This window comes from Lissotriton vulgaris, chromosome 4_1 (assembly GCF_964263255.1).
Source record: "Lissotriton vulgaris chromosome 4_1, aLisVul1.2, whole genome shotgun sequence".
NCBI classification, from domain to species: Eukaryota; Metazoa; Chordata; class Amphibia; order Caudata; family Salamandridae; genus Lissotriton; species Lissotriton vulgaris.
In genome coordinates, this window is record NC_141691.1 from 1,379,484,088 (window position 1) to 1,379,510,416 (window position 26,329).

The 26,329-nt window shown below is 47.2% G+C and overlaps 1 protein-coding gene across 3 annotated transcripts in view; it reads left to right on the forward strand.

The window, feature by feature from the left end:
* LOC147724011 (mitochondrial enolase superfamily member 1-like) overlaps positions 1–26,329 on the forward strand; it is a 376,214-nt gene that overhangs the window by 128,967 nt on the left and 220,918 nt on the right. For all 3 annotated transcript variants that reach the window (XM_086965612.1, XM_086965614.1, XM_086965613.1), the window contains exons 4-5: positions 2,957–3,043; positions 24,507–24,533. In XM_086965612.1, coding sequence (XP_086821738.1) covers positions 2,957–3,043; positions 24,507–24,533 — 114 coding nt within the window. The remainder of the gene's footprint in view (positions 1–2,956; positions 3,044–24,506; positions 24,534–26,329) is intronic.

The following is a 26,329-nucleotide window of genomic DNA, read 5'->3' on the forward strand; positions in this document are numbered from 1 at the left end:
ACCTAAGTACAGAATCCATTAGGTGTAGTTGAGGCTTGGTCTGTAGGAGTCTGACAGTAAGCCGCAGTAAAAGAGGAAACAGTTAGGGACAGCTCAATGGGTTCTAGAACTACATTCTCGAAATCTGGCGGCCTAGGAGCATATTGGCCCATCATCTGGAGGAGGAACAATTTCAAGGTGTAAATAGAGGTGGTGACCCTTTTAGGTGCCATGTTGGAGTATTCCAATGGAGAGGTCAAAGGAGAGAGGCTGAATAAGTAAGGACAAGGATCACATTGACTTATCATTCATGGATTTGAGAGTGTATGAGAGGGTGAGGAATGTAGTGACTGAAAGTATTTGCGAGTAATCGGGAAGGCGCAGAAATTTGGATCACTTCGATGACTGGTGTTAGTACTTTGAATGTGGCTCTGGTTCTAGTTCAGAGCAAGGTGGAAACATTGCCCAATGAGAATTTAAGAACTGTTAGAACATTGGAATGTTGGGAGCTGCATTGCAAACAATGGAGTGCTCTGGGCTTATAATGGCTGGTATAAGACTGGAGCTCCAACATTCCAATGTTTCTTTGTTCACAGCTCTGGCTGTGAACAAAGGCTTCAGGGAGCCTGAGGGGATTCCAATCCCCTCACACTCCCAAAAGGCTTTGTTTTTTTGTTAGAACATTCTGTCCTCTAGTGACAGAATGTTCTAATAGCCTTATAGCCCTTCGTAGATGGGCTATACCGCTATTAAAGTCCCTCTCCCTTGTTAAAGGCCCTCGCCTTCGGCTCGGGTCCTTTAACGCTGGAGAGGGCCTTTAATAGCCGGTATAGCCCTCTACGGCGGGCTATAAGGCTATAGTACACAAAAATGTGTCATATGGCTGATAAGCGCTATGAGTAGTTTTCAGCATTAGTTAATTTGCTAATTATTAGTGCTTTGATGGATGTTTTCGCGTAGCGAGACAAAGCTTGATGATATTGGTGTTAAAACGGGTTGCAGTGGTAATGTTCTTCTGTTGATTTGTAGCACAGGCACATTTTACCAGCAACAAAGCTAAAAGGATAGCTTAGCTTTTTGTCTAAAATACAAGGACGTTAAATAGAATGAATGGCATGCTAGTGAGCTCTTTAGAAAGGTAAGTGCGAGATATGTAATTCACCCTAGCAATAATGGTTCTTTTGAACAGCATGCCAGAGGGAACATTTGCTGAATTTGAGACCAATCCAAAGGAGGAGGTGCAGTGGTTTTAAAAAAACATATGATTGTATTAGCATGGTTTGATTAACATAATGAATTTGAGATATTCTGCTGTGAAAAGAGTTCATTGTTAACCTTGATAATGGAGGCCTCAATTTCAAAATGATTGTTGCTGCTTGTCACCTCTTATTCTTGCCCGTAGCCATATTTCTTTCCTTTCCCTACCGTGCACTCAGCACACAATTGTTAGTTTGTAAATAATGTGTTGAAACACAATGTCATTTTCACATGTACAACATAATGCTTCGTTCTCAAGATTCTTTCTCATGTTGTGTTAGCAAAGTGATTGCTTTCTCAAGGCCTCACCTGTTGGTACCACATTATAATTCTGATCAGAACTTTACCTTGACTCGTAGCAGAATTTTTGTATGAATATGGTGTCACAGGAGCTCCGATGATGGAATCGTACTGTAAAAGTCTGTGCGACAGTGCTGAGAATTATGATTTTAAACTGAATCATTCTTTCTGTACTATGATTGGGTGGGATTTTTGAGTCTTTGCATGTTCACACCAAAATGTATATGCCATAATGAATTTTACCCTATTTAAAGTGGGTATTTCATAGAGGGTGTTGAGTTCGCTTTCCTCTGATCCTTAGAAGAAGACACTCTGCGGTGATATCAGATTTCAGAACAATTGATTGAGTTGTATTAAATGCTGTTCTGTTATTTCAGGATTTTTATTCTCAGCTTCATGCTTTTGTATGACAAATGACTAACTGACTGACTCTTTGCCACTTATTTTGTTTCCTGCAATCCCTTTAAACTCTTATTAACCTTCATGGTTTTCATTATATTTGTCAGCCTTTATTGTGAAACCTTTTGTCCTATACATTTAACTCTGAAATGTTATTTGATTTTACATGTTGCCCAAGTCCATTTGTGGAGCAACAAAATCCTTAAGAGAATAACACAGTTCCATGTTCATCAGTAGCGCTTAAGATTGCAGACCCAGGGTAAAAGCACTATTTCAGAGGCCAAAAGGATTGTTCAGTAGTCCAAGCAACCTAAAAGTGATCTGTGTTAAACATGCCTTGGATTTTAAATGATTGGGCACTGCTGCTGAATTGTAGGCTTTGTGACAGCACGAGTGGTTGCAGCGAGGTTTTAGAATTTCCTGTGGGTCACAAGCAAGGGCTGTGTATTAACTGTGAGTAGCAGTAGAAGATCTGATTGACAGTGGTCTTTACTATATTGCTGGTCTGGAAACAGCCACTCTTTCTGAAACTTTAAGGTATATTTACAAGCCCTTAATGCCGCCGGAGCGTCACTTTTTATGACGCTCCGGTGGCATAGCGACATTCCCCATATTTCACTTCACGTGGCTAAATGCCAGCTTGTAAATATGCCTCTTCTGCGGCAAAGGGGCGGCTAGTGGGTGTTGCAGTGGGCATTCTACTGCAACACCCATTGCTTTTTGACGCTGGCCCAGATTTACAAGGCTAGGGCTGCGCAAAAAACTAAGGCCAGGGAATACCTGGTCTTAAAATGGCGATCTAGTGAATAAAGCACATCCCTGCGTTTTAAAAATGTCGGAGGGTGGCGTTGCCAAATTTGGCGTAACGCTGTGCTCCAACATGTTTTTGTAAATATGCCCCTTAGATTCACTGAGGAAAACACATTCATACATAAGGCCCTTTTGTGTAGGCACATATAACATATGGGTGTTGTGTGGTGAATTCTTATCTATGCTTTGATTTCCTATGTTCTTCTTACAGATTGGTCCAGAAAAGGGAGTAATCCACCTTGCTACAGCTGCTGTTCTCAACGCTGTCTGGGATCTTTGGGCCAAACAGGAGGGCAAGGTGAACACCTAATAGTAGACATTTGTAAAGTTCCTGAATCCTTTCATTAGTAAAACTGTGTTTTGGGATAATTGAATCTGTTACTGTGGTGTCTGTGTTTATAAAGGAGATCTGTCTCTCTTTCTTGATACTCATCCTCTCTATTATCTCCAGTAAGCACTATGTATTGAACTATCAGTTGTGTATGTTGCCTTGCACATTTTGTGCAGGTTGTGTTAACCACTGTGCTCATCCTCTACTGTGCCTGTTTAGTATTTGAAGTGTGGTGTTTGTGCAGGAGATGTGTAAAAGGTCTGTCCATGAGGTGCCTTACCTGGCAACTTCTTAGTGTAGGACACTGTGCTTGGTGCTGTACATTCAGTACTTAAGCTCTGGTTTATTGAGTCTGAAGTGTGAATTGGTTATGGGTATGAATACACAGAATGTTATACCGAATTCTCGAAACTTTATATATCTGGACGTATCTCAAAACATTGGCTTTGGATGCATGGGGAAGTGTGGCTCAATGATTAGAGCGGCAGACCCTGATGCAGAGGTCTAGCCCGGTACCAGGGTTCAATTCCCCGCCTCGGCGGGTCTTGGGCTCAAAATTCCACGGACCTGATAATTCTCGCCTCGGTGCCTATTCCAACCATGGAGTCCCACTCTGCAACTCTGGGCAATAGCTTGCTTAATCTCCACAACGGCCCCCACAACGCTAAGGATGCCTGGCCTCCACCTTGGGGGTGCCCAGGAGTGGACGCCTCACAGGGAAAGCCAGGATGGGTTCCACAGCGGTATTCGTACAAGCGCCTTGAGACCCTTGCGGGTGAGTAGTGCGCTATACAAGTATCAATTTACATTTACAATTTACATTTACATATCAAGTAAGCACTTGCAGAGAACCCAGATAATCACTTTACTCATGCTTACCTTACACTTCCAGATTCTATAAACCTCACACATCTCCACACTGCATTACTACTAAGCACTGCCCGGCACTCGCAGCTTAAGATCAGTGCGTGCTCAAACAACATCATTGTCGACTGAGGCCACTGGAAAGATATAGAGCAACCCACTAACTTCCAAAAGCCCACCGGGGGTAATCAATCTCTATCTTGAACCAATTCAAAGCCAACATGCTATCTCATCTCCTCTCGGTCCAATTCACCTACTGAGCATCCTCCACATGCATCTATAATAATTCAGATTATATTTCATGACTAAAGCAGTAAGCGACTGCCAATGATTGTTAAAATATGATGCTTTGAAGTTGAGCCTTGTGGGCATCTCACAGTTTACGTCCTACTGGAGTGAGAGGGTTGTCCTAAATCAACCAGCTCCTTCTTTCCTTGGTCTTCTAGCAAAGTGTTGAGTGCAAGGTATCAGCCTGCAAAATTCTCTGGAATATCAACTACCACTATATCATCAAGTTAGGCATATATATATAGTTAAGTATAGTACTATTTGTGTCTCCACATCTCTGTACCTTAATGATATACCTCTTCATCGTATGTTTATGTCGAGTGAAGTATAGTAAATTTAAACTTATCTATATATACTTACCTTAACGATATAATGGTAGTTAATAAACTACACTGGATATTGTGTTGGTGGTGTGGTTAGGCCCATACAACTTTCCTTTTACATGTGTTCGAGCTCAGTGATCTCATCCAAACACGTAATAACACAAACCTTGGATATTCTCACAGGTATTTCAGTGACCAGTGCCTGATCACTGTTGCCAGTGGCAGCTCCTCCCTTAAGGCCGAGGAACGCCGTCCCACTGCTCTCTCAGCAGTGAAAACATGAAAAATAAAATGATAATAAAACCACTTATTATAATTTTATTGTTCCTTCCAGAGACGATTCTAAAGCGGGGTGTGTGGTGCCAGGCCATGCTAATGGACAGCAGCAGGGAGGAGGAGTGGTGGGCACTGCTGCAAGTGCGCATGTCGGTTTGGCCAGCTGTCTTAGGATGGCTAAACTGGCATCTGCACTTAGATCTCTCAAACCGAACTGTGCTGCACAGCCAGGTGGAGAGCAGGCACAGATTCCCAGGGACTAATTGAGCGTCAAACTTGAAGGCTCAGACCAATCACAATGCTTCTCTCATGCTGGGTATTACCAGCATGAGAGGAGCGTCTGGATTGGCGTAGGAGAGTCTGGGAGCCTTGCATGGATGGCTGGGAGTTGAGAGGAGCAGAAGAGCACCAAGGCGGTGGCCAGCAGGTAAGTAATATTTTAGTTTTTCTTATTTTTCTTCTCCATGCTGCCCCCGCACTGTGCCACCACTTTTATTTCATAACAGCTGCCACTGACTGTTGTTCATTTAAGTCTCCTGCCATCGCTACAAACTTGTTGTCCTCTGAGAATAATTAGACCTACAGAAATAACAATTGCCGATGGGGACAAGAGAAATAAAACATTGTGGGTTATAATCACTAATTGCACAGAGAGCATGTTGAATGCCACTATCTTGCAGAAGAGTTTGATTACATTTAACAGACAATCTAAGATATACAGCACTACAACATGATCATCTTGCTACAAAGGTGCCTCTGGCTGGGTGAAATCTCAGAAAATCACAAAGGTATTTCTAGCGGCAAAATGTGTCACGGCCTGCACCTTGCTGTCTATGTGATCATCATCTTTTTGGCATTTCCATAATCCCCCTTGTAGAAATTGAGTTATTCTTTGAGGGGTAAGAAGCCACTTCTCAAGCAACAATCATAATCCCTGTGTGTGAACCACAAAAGTCACTAAACCTGTGCTTAACCCACTGGTAGCTTAGCACAAAACCAGCCAGGCTTATCTTAGAGGCACTGTGTTAAGTATTTATGCAGCACACAAACCATCATAAAGTGAAAACACAACACAAGAAAAATCACACACCATCTTAGAAAAATAAAGTAACGTGAAAAATAAACTGATACCAGAACGACATAAATCCAACAATAGGCACAGAGATATTCAATTTTAAAGTTTTAGGTAAGTATAGTGCCTAAAAGCACAAAGTGTCACTTTCGGTCATCTGGTCTTGCTAGACACGAGGTAATTCACAAGTTCAGGTCAACTGAAAAGGACCGCAGACCGAATACAGGGACCAGGTTAGTCCATCTGCAAAAGTTATCTTCTCAAAGTCTGGCACGAAGAGTCCAGATCGTAGTGAAGGAGGCAATGAGGAGCTAGGAAGGCATTACGGACGATCGTCGCTGTAGTGCAAAGACCAGCTGGGTGCCATGGACAGTCGTCGCTGTAGTGGAAAGATCCGGTAAAGCATCTCAGACGATCATTGCTGAAGCTTTGCATTGGAAGTCACTGTGAGCTATCGTGCAGATCTTGCATTGCTAGTTGTTAGACGGGGACCTGGAGGGTCGGCCGAGGACAAGGGGAGAGGCCTCCGGAGAGGGCCGTCTCCAGCGATCGTACAGACAAGTAACTTCCCCCCCACAGATGGACACCACACAAGGATGAGGTCAACACTCTTTATATAAGATTCTTGAAGCACGGTTATCAGCGATACAGTGAGATCGGGACACGAGGGTCCTCTCAATTCTAGTCTCTGAGGGAAAAGGGTAGCAGGACAGTCTTGGTACCAGTCTGGTACGGGTGGTACGATGAATAGCTCTCAATCCTCGAGCTCGGAGTTCTGGAAGGTCGGGCCGCGGCAGCGCCAGCAGGCTCGGATGATAAGTCTCACTTGAGAAGGGCCGCGGCAGCGCCAGCCGGCAAGGGCGATGGTTCACAAGGATGGGCCGCGGCAGCGCCAGCAGGTCCCGACGAAGATGTAGGTTGCAGAGGGCCGCAGCAGCGCCAGCAGGTCCCGACGAGGATGTAGGTTGCAGAGGGCCGCGGCAGCGCCAGCAGGTCCCGATGAAGGTGTTGGTTGCAGAGGGCCGCGGCAGCGACAGCAGGTCCCGACGAAGGTGTAGGTTGCAGAGGGCCGCGGCAGCGCCAGCAGGCAGAACGATGGTTCACAAGGCAGGGCTGCGGCAGCGCCAGCAGTCCGTCAAGGATGAGTTCTTCAAGGTGTCTCTCGACTCCAGGATACAACTGCCTTCCTGCTCTGGAGCTGCCCCAGTTATAGGTCTGGCCTCCTTTGATGTCCGGACCCTCGCGCTTGGAGGTCGGGAGGTCCGGGATGAGGGAGTCCAGACACCCAGCAGGGGGGTGGAGCCAGCGCCCGGGGAGGCTGGGGGCGATCGGCACCTGGCGGGGGAGAGCCATCGACACTCCTCTCTCCCATTGACCTGCCAAGTGGTCCGTTCACCTCCTGGGTGGATGGTGGTGCCTCGATGTCGGGGCCTGGCCAGGCCCAGGGTTGGGGTCGAGCTGAGGCCACGCGGCCTCGTGGTGCAGTGTCCAAGATGGCGGCCGGGCAATGGTGCTGACGGAGGCCCGGGTCAGCCGATGCTGGGATGTTCGGGAGCAGGCGTCCCGTGGGGGACGGGGTGCGGGTTGCTTCTGGGGGTTGCCGGGATGGTTCTTCTGGTGACACCGGGAGAGCCGGTGCTCGGACCCTATCATGCGGGGAGGGAGCGGCCCGTGCACGAGGCCTGTCCAACACTAGTTGTCACTGGCAGCCTCTGTAGCATGAAGAATCGTGTTCTGTGGAGATTCAATTGGCAGTTTAGAACTGCACACAGGGGGCAATAGCTGGCCCGGGACATGTTTGAAAGGGCTGCTTAAGTGAGAGGCATACTAGGTGCAGCAGGCCTACTAGTAACATTAAATTTACACGACGAGGGACATGTAATAACACTTTAATATGGACTTATAAGTAAAGTAAATGTGCCGATTGGTTGTAAGCAAATGTTACCATGTTTAAAGGAGTAAAGCACAAGCACCTTAACACTGGTCAGTGGCGACTCCTCCGCTAAGGCGGAGGAGCGTCATTCCATTATTTTTTCCCAGCAGTTTTTCGTGCACGGCAGCCTGTGAGGCGAGGCGGGTGGGGCCTGCAGAACAGCCGAGGAGTGGTTTACCCCACTTCTTAGTGCACATGAAAGTTTAGCCGGCCCTCTTGGGCCAACCATAACATGCTCAGTCTGAGTGCCGAGCCATGGCACTCAGACCAATCACAACGCTGCATTGCAGCGTTGTGATCGGCTCAGGGGAGCCTGGGTGCTTCCAGACTGCTTCCGGTTCCTGTCAGCGGAAGGAGGAGAGACGCGACCAGAAGGAGTGGCGATCGGTGCCGGCCGCAGCTGACACTGTTAAGCAGAGGTAAAGTGCACAGACTCCTAAGGCCAACAAAAACACATTTCAGGGAAAAGGAAGGGAGAAGACAAATAGTTTGGGGGAAGACCACACCAAAGGCTCTCAGGTGTAACACCCATGGCGGTCTATTTTGCTGTGAGTTTCATCAGACCCCACATTGAATTAAATTTGTCACTAAAATCACCAGTTTGCAGACACAGGGGTAACTTTCTCTGTGTGTATCCACAGAGTTAGAAAATATGGAATGCCACCGGTTGATGGAGAGATCTGTGCAAAAGCAGCATTAGTAGTTCATGCCGTCCATAACTCATGAGGAACATGAACATAATGATTCGCAACTTGCACGCTCTTTTTCAAGTGTTACAAATAGCCAAATCATTACTCCACCTTTTGAGTGTCTCTTTGAGTGTCTCTTAAGTGAAGCACCAGTTGGTTTGCTGAAAGCTTATTAAGCCTTTTAGGTGACAATGGGTTATCAAGTAGGTTTCCTGCAACAAAACTCACACATTCCTCAGACTCTAGCCTTCGGTACAGTACTGCTGTGCTGAAGAAGATTAGTTTATTTTGACTCAACTTCTTCAGAGCTGTTTGGCCAATGACCACCAGTGGTTCATTCACAGTCAATTTATTTTATGCCTTCCCCATCGGTGTTTGTGGTTTTACCAACTGATTACTGTCTTCTAGAGAATTAGGCGGCACAAATTTGTTGGAGGGTCTTGTTTTTTGTTCATTATCATATCTTATTCATACAGAAGATACTTTGAGAAAATGAGCTTCTGTTATTGGACATTTCCTGCATAGTGGTTGCACACATATTTCTTTTGTCTCTTATTTGATTAATCATGCATAATTTGCCCATCATTGCTGTGTAATTTGCCTTTCCTTTGCCGCATAATTTTGTCAGTCCTACCTCCTTAAACAGTTCTCCACTGCTGCATAATTCTGTTTTCTCCAGAACGCACAGGGACCTCAACTTCCACCTTGACAATCTCAGCGACCCCAACTCTGCCACACTCCTGGACAAACTAGCCAACCTCAGACTGAAACAGCTCGTCTCCACCCCCACCCACACGGCAGGACACAAACTCGACCCTACCTTCGCAGGAGGGAACAACATCCACTTCAGCCACACCACCCAAACCCCTGGACGAACCACCACTGGCGTACACTTTTCTTTTGATAGCCACCACTCACAAACCTACACCACATCCACTGCGAAGGAACTGGAGCAAGTTCACAGAGGAGCACCTCAACTCCACCCTCAACCACGATCCCACTTCCGCCTCGATGGATGCCAACTCTGCAGCCAAAGAACCACACCGGTGGATCACCAACTGCTCAGACAAGCTAGCCCCTCTCCGCAACCCGACAGACAGCACCCCATGAAGGCCATCTGGTTCACCACCAACCTCCGAGAATCCAGACGCACCTGCATATGTTTTGAGAAGCATGGAGGAACAGCAAAACCATCAAAAACCAGACCACCTACAAGAACTCCATGACAGAATACCACCAACTCAGATCCACGAAAAGTACCTTCATACGGAACAAAATCCTCACTAACTCCAGCAACTCAAAGGAACTCTCCATCCAGGGATTCACCAATCCCCCCAGCGAAGCCACGGACGTCATGCCTTCTCAGGACTTCTGCAACAAGCTTGGCTCCTACTTCCATCTTAAAATCAAGGCCCTCCACAACAACTTCAGCAAACAGACTTCAGAAACCACTCCTTCCTCCAGCAAAGACAACCAGCCTTCCATCGCCGCCTGGACCCCGGTTACCCCTGAAGATACCACCACGACCATGAAGAGCACCTACTCAGGATCCCCCACGGACCCCTGCCTGCTGCACATCTTCCAAAGAGCCCCCGCCGCCATAGCACCCGTGCTACAATGCACCATCAAAGCCACCTTCCAATCCGGCACCTTCCCCAATGACTGGAAACACACAATCAATCAAGAAATTTGTATAGCGCGCTACTCACCCGGAGGGTCTCAAGGCGCTTGGGGGGGGTCCGCTACTGCTCGAACAGCCAGGTCTTGAGTTGCTTCCTGAAGGAGAGGTGGTCTTGGGTAAGACGGAGGTGGATGGGGAGGGAATTCCAGGTCTTGCCTGCCAGGTAGGAGAAGGATCTTCCTCCCATGGTGGCTCTTCGGATGCGTGGAACGGCAGCGAGGGCGTGGCTGGTTGAACGTAGTTGGCGGGTGGGAGTGTAGAAGGTCAGGCGGCTGTTGAGGTACCTGAGGCCTGCGTCGTGGAAGGCTTTGTGTGCGTGGGTGAGGAGGCAGAATGTGATTCTTTTGCTAACGGGGAACCAGTGCAGGTCTCTCTGGGGTCCGGAGATGTGATTGTGGCGGGGGATGTCCAGGATGAGTCGTGCGGAGTTGTTCTGGATGTGTTGGAGTCTTTTCTGCAGTTTGGCTGTGGTTCCGGTGTAGAGGGTGTTTCCGTAGTCTAGTCAGCTGGTGACGAGTGCCTGGGTGACCGTCTTCCTGGTCTCGGTGGGGATCCATCGGAAGATCTTACGGAGCATGCGTAGGATGTTGAAGCATGTAGACGAGACGGCGTTGACTTGTTTGGTCATCAACAGGGAGGAGTCCAGGATGAAGCCCAGGTTGCGTGCGTGGTCCGTTGGTTTGGGTGCGCTGCCTATGGCCGGTGGCCACCAGGAGTCGTCCCAGGCAGATGGTGATGATCCAAGGATGAGGACATCCGTCTTGTCTGAGTTCAGTTTCAAGCGGCTGTTCTTCATCCATTCGGCTACTTCTTTCATCCCTTCGTGTAGGTTTGTTCTGACGGTGGCGGGGTCGTTGGTGAGGGAGAGGATCAGCTGGGTGTCATCGGCGTAGGAGATGATGTTGAGGCTGTGTTGGCGTGCGATGGTTGCGAGGGGGCTCATGTACACGTTGAAGAGGGTGGGGCTGAGGGATGATCCCTGTGGTACGCCACAGATGACTTCGGTGGCCTCGGATCTGAACGGGGGGAGGCGGACTCTCTGGGTTCTTCCGGTGAGGAACGAGATGATCCACTCCAGTGCGTTCTCTTGGATTCCGACGTTGCTGAGGCGGTGTACTGGGTTGCGGTGGCAGACAGTATCGAACGCTGTGGAGAGGTCCAGGAGGATCAGGGCAGCTGTTTCCCCGTTGTCAAGCAGGGTTCGGATGTCGTCAGTGGCTTCATTGAGGGCGGTCTCGGTGCTGTGATTGGCTCGGAATCCGGACTGTGAGTGGTCGAGGGATCCGTTCGTCTCGAGGAAGGCGGCCAGCTGTCTGTTGACGATCTTCTTGATGACTTTGGCAGGGAACGGGAGCAGCAAGATGGGGCGGTAGTTCTTGAGGTCGGTGGGGTCTGCCGATGGTTTCTTGAGGAGGGCGCTGAGTTCGGCGTGCTTCCAGCTCTCCGGGAAGGTGGCGGTGTTGAGAAGTCAAGCCCCTCCTCAAGAAACCCTCTGCAGACCCGACGGACCTGAAAAACTTCAGACCCATATCTCTCCTTCCCTTCGCGGCCAAAGTCACTGAGAAGATGGTCAACGCCCAGCTGACCAGCTTCATCGAGGAGAATGCCATCCTTGACCCTTCCGCATCTGGATTCCTCAGCAACCACAGCACCGAGACCTCCTTCCTCCCCGCCACAGATTACATCCCAATGCTCCTCGACCAAGGCCACACCGTGGCCCTCATCCTTCTAGACCTCTCCGCAGCCTTCGACACGTCTCCCACCGCACCCTCACTGTCTGACTCCACGACGCCCTCCATTGGCTCTGCTCCTTCCTCCCCGGCAGAACACAAAGAATCAGACTCCCACCCTTCCTCTCAGAACCCACAGCGATCATCTGCAGAGTTCCTCAAGGATCATCTCTCAGTCCCACGCTCTTCAACATCTACATGGCCCCTCTCGCCGCTATCGTCAGACAGCATGGACTCAGCATAGTATCCTACGCCAACAACACCATGCTCATCCTCTCCCTCATGAAGGAACCCGACGCAACCAGACTCAGCTTCCAGGAAGGCATGACAGACAGCGCATTCTAGATGAGCAGCAGCTGTCTGAAGGTCAACTCAGAGAAGACAGAAGTCCTCATCCTCAGGCACACCCCCTCAGCTTGGGACTACACTTGGTGGCCCTCGGCAACCACCTACCCGCACGGACCATGCCCGGAACCTCAGCATCATACTCGACTCCTCCCTCACCATGAACCGCCAGATCAACGCTGTCGCGTCCACTTGCTTCAACACCCTCTGCATCCTTTGCAAGACCTTCAAATGGATCACCCCTGAATCCAGAAAGACCGTCATCCATGCACTTATAACTAGCAGACTAGACTACCGAAATGCCCTCTACACTGGATTCAACAAATCCCTGCTAAGCAAACTCCAGACCATCCAGAACACCGCAGCCAGACTCGTCCTCGGCAACCCCCGGCATGAACACATCACCCAACACCTGCGAGACCTCCACTGGCTCCCCATCAAGAAGAGAGTAACATTCAAGCTATTCACTGACGCCTACAAATCCCTCCACAACGCCGGACCCAAATACCTCAACGACTGAGTCTCCTTCCACGTACCCAAGAGAAACCTCTGCTCCGCCGACCTCGCTGAAACCCAGCGCACCTGCAGAACAAGAGCGTGTAGAAAACCCTTCTCCTACATTGGGGCAAAGACCTGGAACGAGCTCCCAATCAACATCAGACGCTCCTCCACTCTTCACACCTTCAAAAAGAGCCTCAAGACCTGGCTATTTGGCTCCCCAGCGCCTTGAGACCCTCATGGGTAAGTGGCGCGCTTCACAATTCCCTGATTGATTGAGTGATTGATTGATTAATCATTGAAACATATAAAAGCCATGCTGCACACATAAGGACAGTAAGTGCATTGTAAAATTACTTTTTGTCCCAGAAAATGGCATTGTAAGCTTAGAGAAAGGACCAAAATTATTTAACAGCTGCTTCTTGGCTCTGAGCTGGCATGTGGAGGACAGCCAGCCATCTGCATGACAGAAGTGGCCAGACATACAGACACCAAGTTGGGGACATATTTGAGAATATATTCCAGCTTTAACATTGAGACTAATGTCATGGAGGAGGACTAGGAACTCTGCTTCTCCAAGTTTGATGCCTCAGAACTAGTTATCTTCTGGGGAGGAGGGTGTTGGAAGCAGCGATGGCTCCAACACAATGGCAGAAGAGTATCGCCCCCCCCCTGGCTCAGAGCCAGCAGCTGAACAATATAATAATATTTTATTATCATTTTTTTTCAGGTGCTAGCTGAGCCATGCGTGTGTAGGGAGTGACAGGGCCATGGTAGATGGCGAGGAGTGATGGGCACTTATAAGTTTGGCCGGCCGTCCTAGGCTGGCAAAACAGACATGCGCACTTAGATTTTTCCAACCCAGCTGTATTCTACATTCGGTGGAGAAACAGTACAGACTCCCTGTGCCTGAGCGAGCGTCAAACCAGCCTGCTCAGGCCAATCCCAGCGTTGCTCTCATAGCATGAAAGCAGCATCTGGATTGGATGGGGAGTCTTTCCCAGGGACTGCCAGAATCAGCAGGAGAGCAATGGAGCAGTGAGGCACGGGACGGCTGGCAGCATTAGGTACGTTTTTTTTTATTAACCCTCTCCCGCCACTGTTGCTGCTGCTGCCCTGCCGCCCCGCCACTGCGTATTGGCAGCAGCTGCGACTGGTTGGAAACCGAGAACCCTGGAACACTCACCTTCAAAATCCCCTGACTTTAGGCAGCATCTATGGGCCATTAAGTCATGACTGGGATGTGGCATCCCAACAAAAAGTAATAGTCATGTGTGACAATTGGGGCTTGATTTTGAAAATACATAGTTTGTGGGCGGTGCTTAGTTTGATGGGTTTTGGTCAGGGACAATTTTGCTTGGACATCATTTCAAGGGAAATAAAGTTTATCCCTGTTTTCAAAGTAGCATACCACTTTATTGAGGCTGGCGCCTCATATTCAGCCAATTGTAAATTTTATATTATAGACATTGGACTTGAGGCTTAATTTCCTCTGAGGTTTGATATTCTGTTCAGATTTGTGAGATTGATAGATTTCAAGGTTATACACAGTGCACGCAGTAAACCTGTTGAGGATTTTCATTTAATGCTCCAGGGACAGGTGACTGTGTATAACTTAGTTACCTCTTTTGTTGGAATAACAAACATCTCATCATTTCTTCTCTGAAAGCTCCGAGTTCACCAAACAGTAAACCAACTGTTTGTTCCTTGCCTGAAAACTTTCCTGTTTATGATTGGGGTTAGTGTGCAAATCCAATTTACCATTTTTAGGTTTGGCTTTGTGACTCCTTTAGTAGAAGCCTATAAATGCATTATACTGTGATGAGAGAAGAGGAAATGCTGGCTTTGTGATAGGTGGAATTTCCAGGAATACAGTTTTGCATATTGACAGTATTATTTCTAAGATGAAATTTGCAGTTTTCATTGATTTGACACTGGTGGGCATGAAATAAAGCCTTCACTGAAATGATCAGAGTCAGTCCTTGCACTTCCCGATAGCAACAAGATTCAGTTAGCCTTTTAAAATTTAATACATACCTTTGCAATGACTAAACATATTGGGCCCTTTGTATCTAGAGTGTAATGCAAGCACTAGTTAGTGTCCTGCAGCTTGTACCTCCTTCTCTGTGGAGAGTTGTACTCCTACCTAGCGCTCCCTAACCTAGTCTTGCCTAGGGTAGGTGATCTGCCAAATCCCCGCCCAGGTGATCTAACTCCTCATTACCTGTGGGTAAGTGTCATCAGGCTGCCTGTCTTGGTGTAGAGCTGGACATCCCTCGTGTTGGGGTTCCAACATGAAGTGACCTTGCAGTATCAGCTCAGTGCTCCTATCCCTCAACAATGAAGTGATTGTGTATTTATTACAATGGAACCCATGTGACTTCTTCGTAACTCCTGTCAGGCAGAAATAACATAAATAATATGTGCTCAGTGAACTTCATCTCTTGTACTGAATGTTCTCGGTTTCATGGTAGTGTGACTACGAAGTGGTAATGTAAGCAATGCAGATTTAGAGAATGTTATCCTGCATGGTCATGCATGCAAATTTATGTCAAAAGCCATTGAGTGTAAAAGAGAAGGCAACTTTAGAAACGCGAGCTTGTAAAATGGTAGTGTTTCTAGCCAGGCTTATCCTGATAACGTGACACTAGTTGTTTCAAAAACTATAGCTTTAAAAATCACAGCATGCAAAATGCTGCTGCCTAAATAATACAGATACTACTCATTATATAGTGCACATAAACATGTTTCCTCTTTTTATATCATGATGTGCCCCATGCCACTCATCACTTTGTGTCCTGAAATTTCACATGGCTTATTCTCGCTTTACGGCACATTATTCAGCATCCATTGCTCACATGAGGCACATCACCCAGTTCTCCCTGTTACACTTCACACTGTCCATGTCTGAGTCACATCATCTACTGCTTCTCTGAGGCATATCACCCAGTGCTCTCCTAGGGCGCATCACTGATGTCATTTGAGATGTCATCCGTTATGTCATGAGTGATGTCACTGACCATGTCATGAGTGATGTAATATGTGACATCATCAGCAGTGGATTGCGGGGGCGCGAGTTATAGTTAGCTCTACTAACTATAATGTTCAGATTTCTCTGGTTTTGTACGAGTGAAATGTCCAACTAACTATAACGTCCCTGAAACCTATGTTTTTTCCGTGAATTTCAAAGAGTTTTTAAATGCTAATTTCTAATTATAATGTTCATTAAAACTATAGTTTTTTCAGTGATTTTAAATTATCATTCCATTCTCAACCAGTGAAAACCGCCGATATCGCCAGTTTTCCAGCAATAGCTTCAGCAAAAACAAAATCGCCACAAATGAGAGCAACAACTAACGCTAACAATATGCAGAGTAGGCGTTCCCGTGCAAAAATAACACAAAAACACCACTTCCCGATATTTACAACGGGCAGCCAAATCTGCGGTGCGATCCAAAAACAGGCGATAAGCTGCGTTAGCAGTAGGAATGTAACACCTGCCTTTTACTAGTGTAAAGTAGGATGACTACCTACAGTGTGAAAAGGAGCCCAGCCCACAATCACATCTGAGGACCAACACGTGTCATAGAGCTACTGATCATGCACCTCCGACCCCCAAGAAGGCCACAAAACCCACTGTCACCACCCTCAGGACCTCCCCCCGGACCGCCGCCCCCCACCCTACTGCCACCGAGGCAGCACACAACAAGACAGCAGACTTTCCAAAACCGGCATGGCCCCTCATCCACACAATAGCTGAATGTTGATGTGGCAACCAAACATGTGTGAAGGACGCAAGTCACCCACTGCCACCAATAATAATGCACACAATACCAAGTGTAGCGGTGATGTGCTGAACAGACCTCACTATGCAGAGCACAAACCTCTCCATATACTGCTGGTGCTTGTAGTGTTGTGGACAGTGAACGCAACCATGTTACCTCAGGCAGTGGGGAAGATCTCGGTCATGTGCCTGTGTCGTCGTTCCCTGTAAGCGGAAGCGCAGTGGGCTGGTCTAACTTACACCACTCCAGCGTAGAAGTGTGAATAAATAGACCGGGGCTCTGGGCGTGGTTTACTTGTGTAAAGGCCAATACGTCTGCCAGCGCATCGGCCCTCACCCTGCCATGTGGCTGCCGCCATGATCGCCGGCCTCCTCGACACAGGCCCCCTGCGAATAGAGCGGCACAGCACCGCAGACTTATGTCTGAACAGACTACTGCCTTCGATCTACACTGCGGACAGCAGGGCTTACAATTCAGACGGAGTGGCAATTGCAGATGACGCTGTTCAGTAGGCAAGACATATTGCTCCCAGTGCGGTCCGTCCGGACCACGCATCATAGCAGGCTGCACACACCCTAGGCGCCAGAGGTACCACTAACTCAGTGTACCACAAGTAAACACCAAATGGCCTTATTAAGGCAGAATTCATTAGACAAAAGACGTTGCTACCAGTGCGGCCCGCCCGGACCACGCATCTTTGCAGGGTGCGCACACGCTTAGTGATTCAGGTGCCACTAACTCATTTCACAGTATGTCATCGCCACGTACCCTTATTAAGGCAGAATTCCTTAGACAAAAGACATTGTTACCAGTGCGGCCCGCCCGGACCACGCATCATCGCAGGGTTCGCACACGCTGAGTGCTTCAGGTGCCACTTACTCAGTGCACCATAAGTCATTGCCACGTACCCTTATTAAGGCAGAATTCATTAGACAAAAGACATTGCTACCAGTGTAGCCCGCCCGGACCACGCATCATCGCTGGCTCCTTACACGCTGAATACTTCTGATGCCACTAACTGTGCAGCTCAACTGAATGCCACATAGCTGTGGGCCCTTGCTGACCACTGCCTCTGGCATACACTGCGGTCAGCAGAGCTCACAATTAAAATTGCGTCTTGATTCATTAATTCATTAATTACAGAGTCCAGTAGGCAACCAACTACAATGTCCCTAAAACCTACATAATATCCTTTTAGTATCCTTGCTTCAAGAACTTTTTTGATATCAATTATAGCTTTAGTACAATTACCAAATTCATCTTGCAAGTCCAAATGAACACTGAATGGCAGTCTACACTGCGGACAGCAGAGCTCACAGTTTGAATTCAGTTTTGATTCATTTATTACAGAGTGAACCGTACTGTATGTCATTGGATTTCTCAAGAGGAAGTCACAAAAAGCATTCCTCGATGTCTTTGCTGACTACTGCCTTTGATCTACACTGCGGACAGCAGGGCTCACAATTCAGATGGAGTCACGATCACAGATGAAGCAGTCCAGTAGGCGAGATATTTCTCCCAGTGCAGCCTGCCCACACGACGCTTCATCGCTGGCTGCGCACACACTGAGCGTCATACCTACCACTAACTCTATATAGCTCAACTCAACGCCACGTGGCTGTGGGCCCTTCCTGACCACTGCGTCCAGTCTACACTCCGGTCAGCAGGGCTCACAATTCAAGATTAGTACCAAATTGTGTAAGAGACTATAATTGGTTAAGAAAACCAAATGTTCCCAATCTGTGCAGCTCAAATGAACACCACATGGCTGTGGGCCTTTACTGACCACTGCCTCCAGGCTAACCTGTGGTCATCAGGGCTCAAAATTCAGATCGAGTTGCGATTGCTGATGACGCAGGCCTGGAAAACAGGATTTAAATAAAAGGAAATGATGCTGTACCAACATACCTTGGTGTTTCAATAGTGGCGACTCTACTAACTTGGATTTGATTTTGGATACTCTGGTTTCTAAATACTATGAACAATTACTAAATATATTGGGACTAATGGATTAGTGTTGTATATACATAGAAGACATTGGAAGTGCTCAGCAAAGATATGTATCAAATCAACACCACATGGCTGTGGGCCTTTACTGACCACTGCCTCCAGGCTAACCTGTGGTCATCAGGGCTCAAAATTCAGATCGAGTTGCGATTGCTGATGACGCAGGCCAGTAGGCAACAGAAATTAGTACCAGTACGGCCCTCCCGGACCACGCATCATCGCTAGCTGTGCACACGCGAAATGCTTCTGATGCCCCTATCTCAGTGCACCACAACTCATGGAGCCTTTATGATAGAATCTTTTGTGTATGAATTCACATCTGCTGCCCCTACCTCAGTGTACCACAATGTATGAACGCTTTACAATAGAATCTTTTGTGTATTATTTCACATCTAGTGCCCCTAACTTAGTGCAGCACACGCCATGGGCCCTTTATGATTGAATCTCTGTGTGTGATCCAAGGATTACTGTTGTACTTGTTACCAGCACCAGCCATTCCCTGAGGGCTGGCTTACACTCACCCCACAAGCATCCAGCTCAGACGTCACTGGACATGTGACCCTGGTAATAAAAAGGGGCCGAGCGGACATGCCCGTACCCAGTTCCACTATCTATCTAACTGTGTCTGTGTGTTCATTATGTATGCATGATGCCCCTGGGCCTGTGATGTGGATAGCGCACGCAACCATGTTACCTCTGGCAGTGGGGAAGACTTTGGTTATGTAACTTTGTCTCATCATTGTATAAGTACATAGGTAGAGACTGGATCATTAGAGTACTGCAAGGAGAGTGTATAGTGAATTTATAAGTGCTTCGGAATTGGCATAGTGATTGGATAAGTTCATATGTTGGCGGAGCCTAACCCCTGAGCACAAGCTTGGCTGTAATTGGCTGCCCTCCATGTGCCTAAAACGGAAATTTGGGCTTTGCATGGCCCTGTATTGCTACAGCTGCAACACTTCACTGAATGTTCAATAAACATTCATGTCCAGATAGATGTGTCGTGTGCACGATCTTTCATGTGTGCATGTATGGATGAATGTAGGGTCAGTGATTCCCCCTACCTTCCATGTTGGCCATGTTTTGGGTCTTGGGTCACAGGGTGACACATTGGCGCTTGCTGCCCGGGTGGCGGCAGCACTGCAACAGGAACACCTGCATCAGTTGATTCCTCATACAGCCCAGGACGGTACCACGCCCAGAGCTCCCGAGTCATTGTTCACAGCCTCATGCAGGACTGGCATATGCCAGGCCAGCCCAGTCCACTTACGCATACAGGGAGGGGCAACAATGCTACATGACCCAGATTTTCATTGTAGTGATCTGCTGCTCACAGGTCTAGTTGTCAGTATGCCACAGCCACTCCCTGACGTCTGGTTTACACCCACACCACACCCATCAAGCACAGACGTCACAGGACACGTGACCCGCCAATAAAAAGGACCAGACGCACGTGCTCCACACCATTTCCATTTCAGACTCAGTGGCACCGGATGCACTGACTAAGCTTGAGGGCTCCCCTATGTCCTGGCACGTGGTTGGAGACACACCGGTGGCAGAAAGGTGAGCTGTGAGGGTTTTGTCCACAGCGTGAGAACTCACTGTCCCTCTCCATCTCTTTCTTTCTCTCCCTCACACTCTTTCTCTCTCTCGAACTGTTTCTCTCTTTCTCTCACTCTTTCTCTCCCACCCTCACTCTTCCTCTGTTTCTCTCTTCCTCTTTCTCACACTGTTTCTCTTTCTTTCTCTCTCTCGCTGTTTCTCTCTCTCTCTCGCTGTTTCTCTCCCTCTTCCTCTCTCTCTCTCACTCTTTCTCTTCCTCTCACTCGTTCTTTATCTTTCTCTCTCTTTCTACCTCTCTCTCACGCTTTCTCTCTCTCTCTCCTTTAATGGACGCACGACACACAATCTTATCTTGCTTTTTGTTTAGCAGGCTGTGCTTCACAGATTGATGACCCCCCCCACACGGACCTCTCGCCACGAGGCGATGACTTCAGTTCCACTGAGTTAGTACCACCAGACCTGAGCTTGTCTGCAGCCTGAGATGATGCATGGCCATCCTAGCAATCAACACCCACTTTGAATTGTGAGCTCGGCTTGACCGCGTGTACGCAACGGTTGAGGAGGTTGCTTCAGCACTAAAGGGGGACCCTCTTCGACACACGCCGGTGGTGGAAGGTGAGCAAAGAGGCTAGTTTGCGCAGCGGCCGGCAGTCACATCCGGGCAGTGGGAGTGGATGGGGTGCAGCAGACTGGGTGCGCAGTGGAGGGCAGACACCTCTGGGTCGTGGGAGTGGATAGGATGCAGCAGCCTGGGTGCGCAGCGGCGGGCAGACACCTCTGGGCATTGGAAGTGGATGGGGTACAGCTGCCTGGATGCAGAAAGGCGGGACAGCGATTTAGGCGTGTGCAGTTATATGTACTCTGCCATTACTGATTCCATACTATGTTTCAGATGACTAAGATTGAGGGCTGCACTATATTGCCATTACTGATTCCATACTATGTTTCAGATGACTAAGATTGAGGGCTGCACTATATCCCGGCACGTGGTTGGAGACACACTGGTGGTAGAAAGGTGAGCAGTGAGGATTTTCTCCACATTGTCAACACTCCCTCTCCATCTCTTCCTTTCTGTCACTTTCAATCTTTCTCTCACTCTCACTCTCACTCTCGCTCTCTATCTCTTCCTTGCTCTCTCTAACACTCTTTCTCTCTCGCTCATTCTTTCTCTTTCTCTTTCTCTTCCTCTGTCTCATTCTTTCTCTCTCTCTCACACACTGTTTCTTTCTTTCTCTCTCTCTTCCTTGTATCTCTCTTTCTTTCTTCCTTTCTCTCACTCTTTCTCTCTTTCTCGGTCTTTCTCTCTCTCCCACTTTCTTTCTTTCTCTCTCTCTTCCTCTCTCTTTCTTTCTCTCTCTCTTCCTCTCTCTCTCACTCTTTCTCTCTTTCTCTGTCTTCCTCTCTCACTTTCTTTCTTTCTCTCTCTCTTCCTCACTCCCACTCTTTCTCTCTTTCTCTTTCTCTCTCTCTCCTTTGATGGACGCATGACACACAATCTTACTTTGCTTTTTTTCTTGTAGGCTGTGATTCACAAACGGTCCACCGATGACACGCCATGGCTGTACATAGTTTTATTTGTTGTTGTTTTGTTTAAATAAAATGCTTTATATGTAAATCCATACATGACTGTGATTCTTATTCGTCCAACCTCACATGCATCTTCTTAATTATAATTGTGCGACATCAGCCAATTGTTTACGTTCCTGAGTTCCTAAGGTTGCTGTCACATTTGTTTGTGGGGGGGTGAGCGGGGGGATGGCGGACAAGGGGCTGGTGACGGGGGTGTCAGAGCAGTGTAAGTTATCCGAGCTGCATAGCATCTGTTGTCGTTTTGGTGTCGCTCTGGGCTGGGCTCCCTTTTATGTTGCAGGTTGTAGTCTGGCTTTACTCCAGCTCAGGGCACGTGTAAACTTCCTGCTACTAACGCACCTCATCGCCTGTTTTGTACTCTCTTCGACGATCTTGCTGGGGGTTGAGAAACTTGCGAAGTGATGTATTCGCTGCTTTTTGCACTGGAATGCCTACTCTACATTTCATTAGCAATATTTGCCGGGGTCATCCGTGATGATGCTTTTTGTGGCTGCTATCGCTGGTAAACTGGTGATATGGGCTGTTTGCTCCAGCTTGTGAATGGTGCGTTAAATTTATCACCATTTTGGTTTCAATAAAGTGCTGTTAACTCGAAGCGATGTGTCCTTAAGAATATACCCCTCGGTGTTTGAAAGACTTAAGAAGTACTCGAGTGCCGTGCTGAGAGCCGCTCACCCATTCCTTTCACACAAGGGGCCGGGCTGAGAGCCGCAACTCCATTTTTGTAAAAAAATTCCCCTTTCACTAATTTACATTCGCCACAGGGACCCCATCCCCCGAAGCATGCCGACATGTTAATTATTTAGGAAAAAAAAACAAATGAGAAGAGGGCCGCATCGGCCCCCCTCCCGTGGCCAATTCCAGTCCTAGGAACCCATCCCCTGGGGCCAGGCCTCACCGTTGGGGGATCGTTGGGGGAGCCCCAATGACCCCACGTCCCGCCGGCTCCCCGCGTCCTGCAGGAGCCGGCATTGCTTTTCCACATGGGGATCTGCTGACATGCACCTCCCCATGTGGAAAAGCAATCATCTTTGGATTTTGGAAGCGAGAGCAGGTTTCCCAGATCTCGCTTCCAAAATCCAAAGCAAGTTTGCTATGATAGGGCAGGAGCCCCGCGGCTCCTGCCCTGTCATAGCAAACAACAGTGACCCGGAGGTGGGCACCCCGGGACACTGCAGGAGACAGCCCTGTGTGGTGGCTGTTCCCAGGGCCATCGCTGGCTCCAGGAGGGGGCCGCGTGGCCCCCCTCCAAACATGAGTGAAGCCCCAGGGAGGTGGTGGTCAACGGAGCTGCGGGGCCCCAGCAGGCCCCGGCTATTATTTTTAAGAAATACCCCCGGGACCTAGCCCACCTGGGGGCCTCATCAACATAAAACGCGGGAACCCGCGCTTCATTGTTTTTAAACTTTTTCGGTGGAATTCGCAACCCCCATTGCGTATTACGCCAACATTTTAAAAATGTTTTTTGGGTCCTCGGGGTCCTTCTGCGACCCCCTAAGCTGGCCTAGGGGTCAGGGTGTTTCTACACAGCCCCCTTCTCTTGTTTTATATCTTTGTTTCTCTGTTTTCTGGTGACTTGCTTCTACCGAGTCACAAGATGGCTGCCAACACTTCCTGGTTTGGAGTGTTGGCAGCCAATCACAGTGAAGCTTGTGCTCTGGGGTTAGGCTCAGCCCAGATATCAAAACTTTTATTTTTTTAAATTCTTAGCAACTGCTGAACGGATTTACATTATTTAAAAAAAGGTCGCTTTCTGATCCAAGCACTACCTTTTTTGCCAAATTTGGGGTAATTCCGTTCCGTAGTTTCAGCTGTAGCCTCGCCCAAAGTTTCCTATTGGGAAATTGATTTTTTTACTCTTATTTTTTTAATTTCTCAAAAACTACTGAACGGATTTACACCATTTAAAAAAGAGGTTGCTTTCTAAACCAAGCTCTACCGTTTTGCCAAATTTGGGGTAATTCCGTTCAGCAGTTCGGGTTGTAGCCCGTCTCAAAATTTCCTATGGAAATTAACATGGGGAAATCGCATTTTGGGACCCCCTTTTTTTCTCAGCCCCCGCTTGACGAATCACCCCCACACTTTGAGGATAGCAGCTGACCTGGATAGACTTTTTTTGCGGAGAATTTCGCAAAAGTTTGTCAAACGACGCAAAAGTTATTAGCAAATCAAAAAATGCTTTTCCTATGGAAACTAGGTTTTGACTATAACTACCTACTGGCGCCCGCCAGTAGAATTTATAAATATATAGTGAGAGAGAGAGAGAGATTATATATATATAGATTGGTTTGTGTACTACAGTGCATGCATGCTTGTTGAACCGTGTAAAATTAACTATGTTTTTTTGATGGGCATGTCCCCATATGAATCCTTCGAACATTGTGTCTTTATATGCTTGCGTTATACGAAAGTCAAAACTGTTGGCTTTCTCCACGTTTCAGCCCCTAACTCTAAATCTATGGCTGCTGAACATCTACTGTGCTTGCAGATTTTTCTGCTGTTGTGAATTTCATCTGCAGATGGAAATATATGCACCTGCAGGTTGTGTGTTTTGTTGTTGAACTTAGCTATGCAAAAGAGTTTGTAAATTGGTCACCAAATAAAAAAATAATGGTTGGTTTTGTAATTTTAGCCATTTCGAACCATTATTCTTTAGATCCATCAAAACAATTAAGACCATTAACTCATTCGATTTGATAAACGATGCCTGGTGATTTTACTTCAGGTAAAACTTCTTTTTCCTGTTATCTGATGTTAAACTTGCTATATTTCTCCCTTGTTTTTAGCCCCTGTGGAAGTTACTAGCTGACATGGTAAGCAAATCTCACGTATTTCTTTCTCTTCGTTTCTTGTGCCGCCCCAGAATATCATTAGATTTCGAACTGAGATTCTCACCATTTGTGAAAAAGGGCTCAGGAATTATTTATCTTACTGAGCAGTGATTCACTTTGCCTACTGCTTAAGTAATCAAGCATGGGAAAAGCTAAAAAGGATGGCTTCCATTTTGAGTCCCGAGTAAAACATTAAAAAAACACAATACAGTGAAACAAAAACCTCTTTCCATATGCAGTGCATATATGAGATAAAAAGTGTAATGTGTGAAGATTCAGAGTACTTTTGATATGCAAAACAGTACTTCATACATTACTTTACTGGCACTTTATAGTAGTTGAAATGATGCACCAAAAGGCCAACAATATGAAATAAGAGAGAAATACTCCTTTGGGGGATTGAAATTCCACTCTATGTATACCTTAAAGATTTGATATCAGTAGGTCTGCTGAGAACTGTGCTGTCATGCCTGACCTAAAGGAGCTTTGTCAAAACCAGTAGGTCAAGCCTGTGGAACCTACTATTTTTCCAAACTTTGGCAATGCTGAATACTATTGGTAAAAAGCAATGCTTCTTGCTGATGCTGTTTAGTAGTGGCAAAAAAAGATGCTATGATACAGGCGGCCATGCCATTTTCTACTCACACTCATGTACACTGAGTAGTCAATGTTTTTTTGACCTGTTTGAGTTCAGGTCGTCATCAAGACGGGATTACACCATGATTTTGCAGTTGCTGTACAGTGGAGACAAAAGATTGTTCTAGGAATAAGGTTCATGATAGAAAGCTGATTGGGGCAAGTGGTTGTGTTAAAGGGAAGGAGGTCTTACATATCCTAATAACTATCTGTAGGGCTTATCAGCAAAGGAATTCCTAATTGATGCAATATAACTTTAGGGGGGGGGGGGGGATTCAACCCAGAAGTTGATTTGATGGAAATCCGAAGAGGTGCACAATTGGCAGCACCCGTAGAAATAGGCTCAAGGGCTGTGCAAACTGAAATTAATTCTGGAATTGAAAAAAGCAACAATTGAAGATATTTGGGGTTTTAAAGGGTTTTTTAAAAATAAAAAGATGGTTAGAGGACTTGGTTCAATGCGGTCGCATAAGTAAGACAAAAGATACGAGAATTAATTCTCGTATCCGTTGTCTTACTTATGCGACCACATTGGACTTATACAACTGTATCCCTCCACACACACACGCCAAACGAGCTCTGTGCACCCTTGGTCCACCACACGTGCTTAACCTCCTCTGTAAGCGTAATGGATTCACCACCTTCCTTTTTCTTCATTCCAATATTCATATTGGCTCGCACAGCCTGTGCATAATCGAGTCCTCTAACCTCCACATGTATATATAAAATTATACCTCTAAAACCACAAAAACCATCAATTGTTGCTTTTTTATCCCAGAATTTATTTCGATTTGCACCGCTCATGCACCTATTTTTACGGGTGCAGCCAGTTGCACACCTTCAAGGATTTTCTTCAAATCAATTCCTGGGTTGAATCCCCCCCTGAAGTTATATTGCATCAATTAGGAATCCCTTCACTGATAAGCCTTACAGGTAGTTATTGACATATTCCGGACCTCCTTCCCTTTCACACCACTACCTTCCCCAAATTCCTTTCTATCTTGAACCTTATTCTTGACCCAATTTTTTGTCTCCAATGTAGAGCAACTGCCAAATCATGGTGTAATCCCGTCCTGATGATGACCTGAACTCAAACAGATCGAAACGCCGTTGACTACTCAGCGTACTCTTGGCCTGCTTGG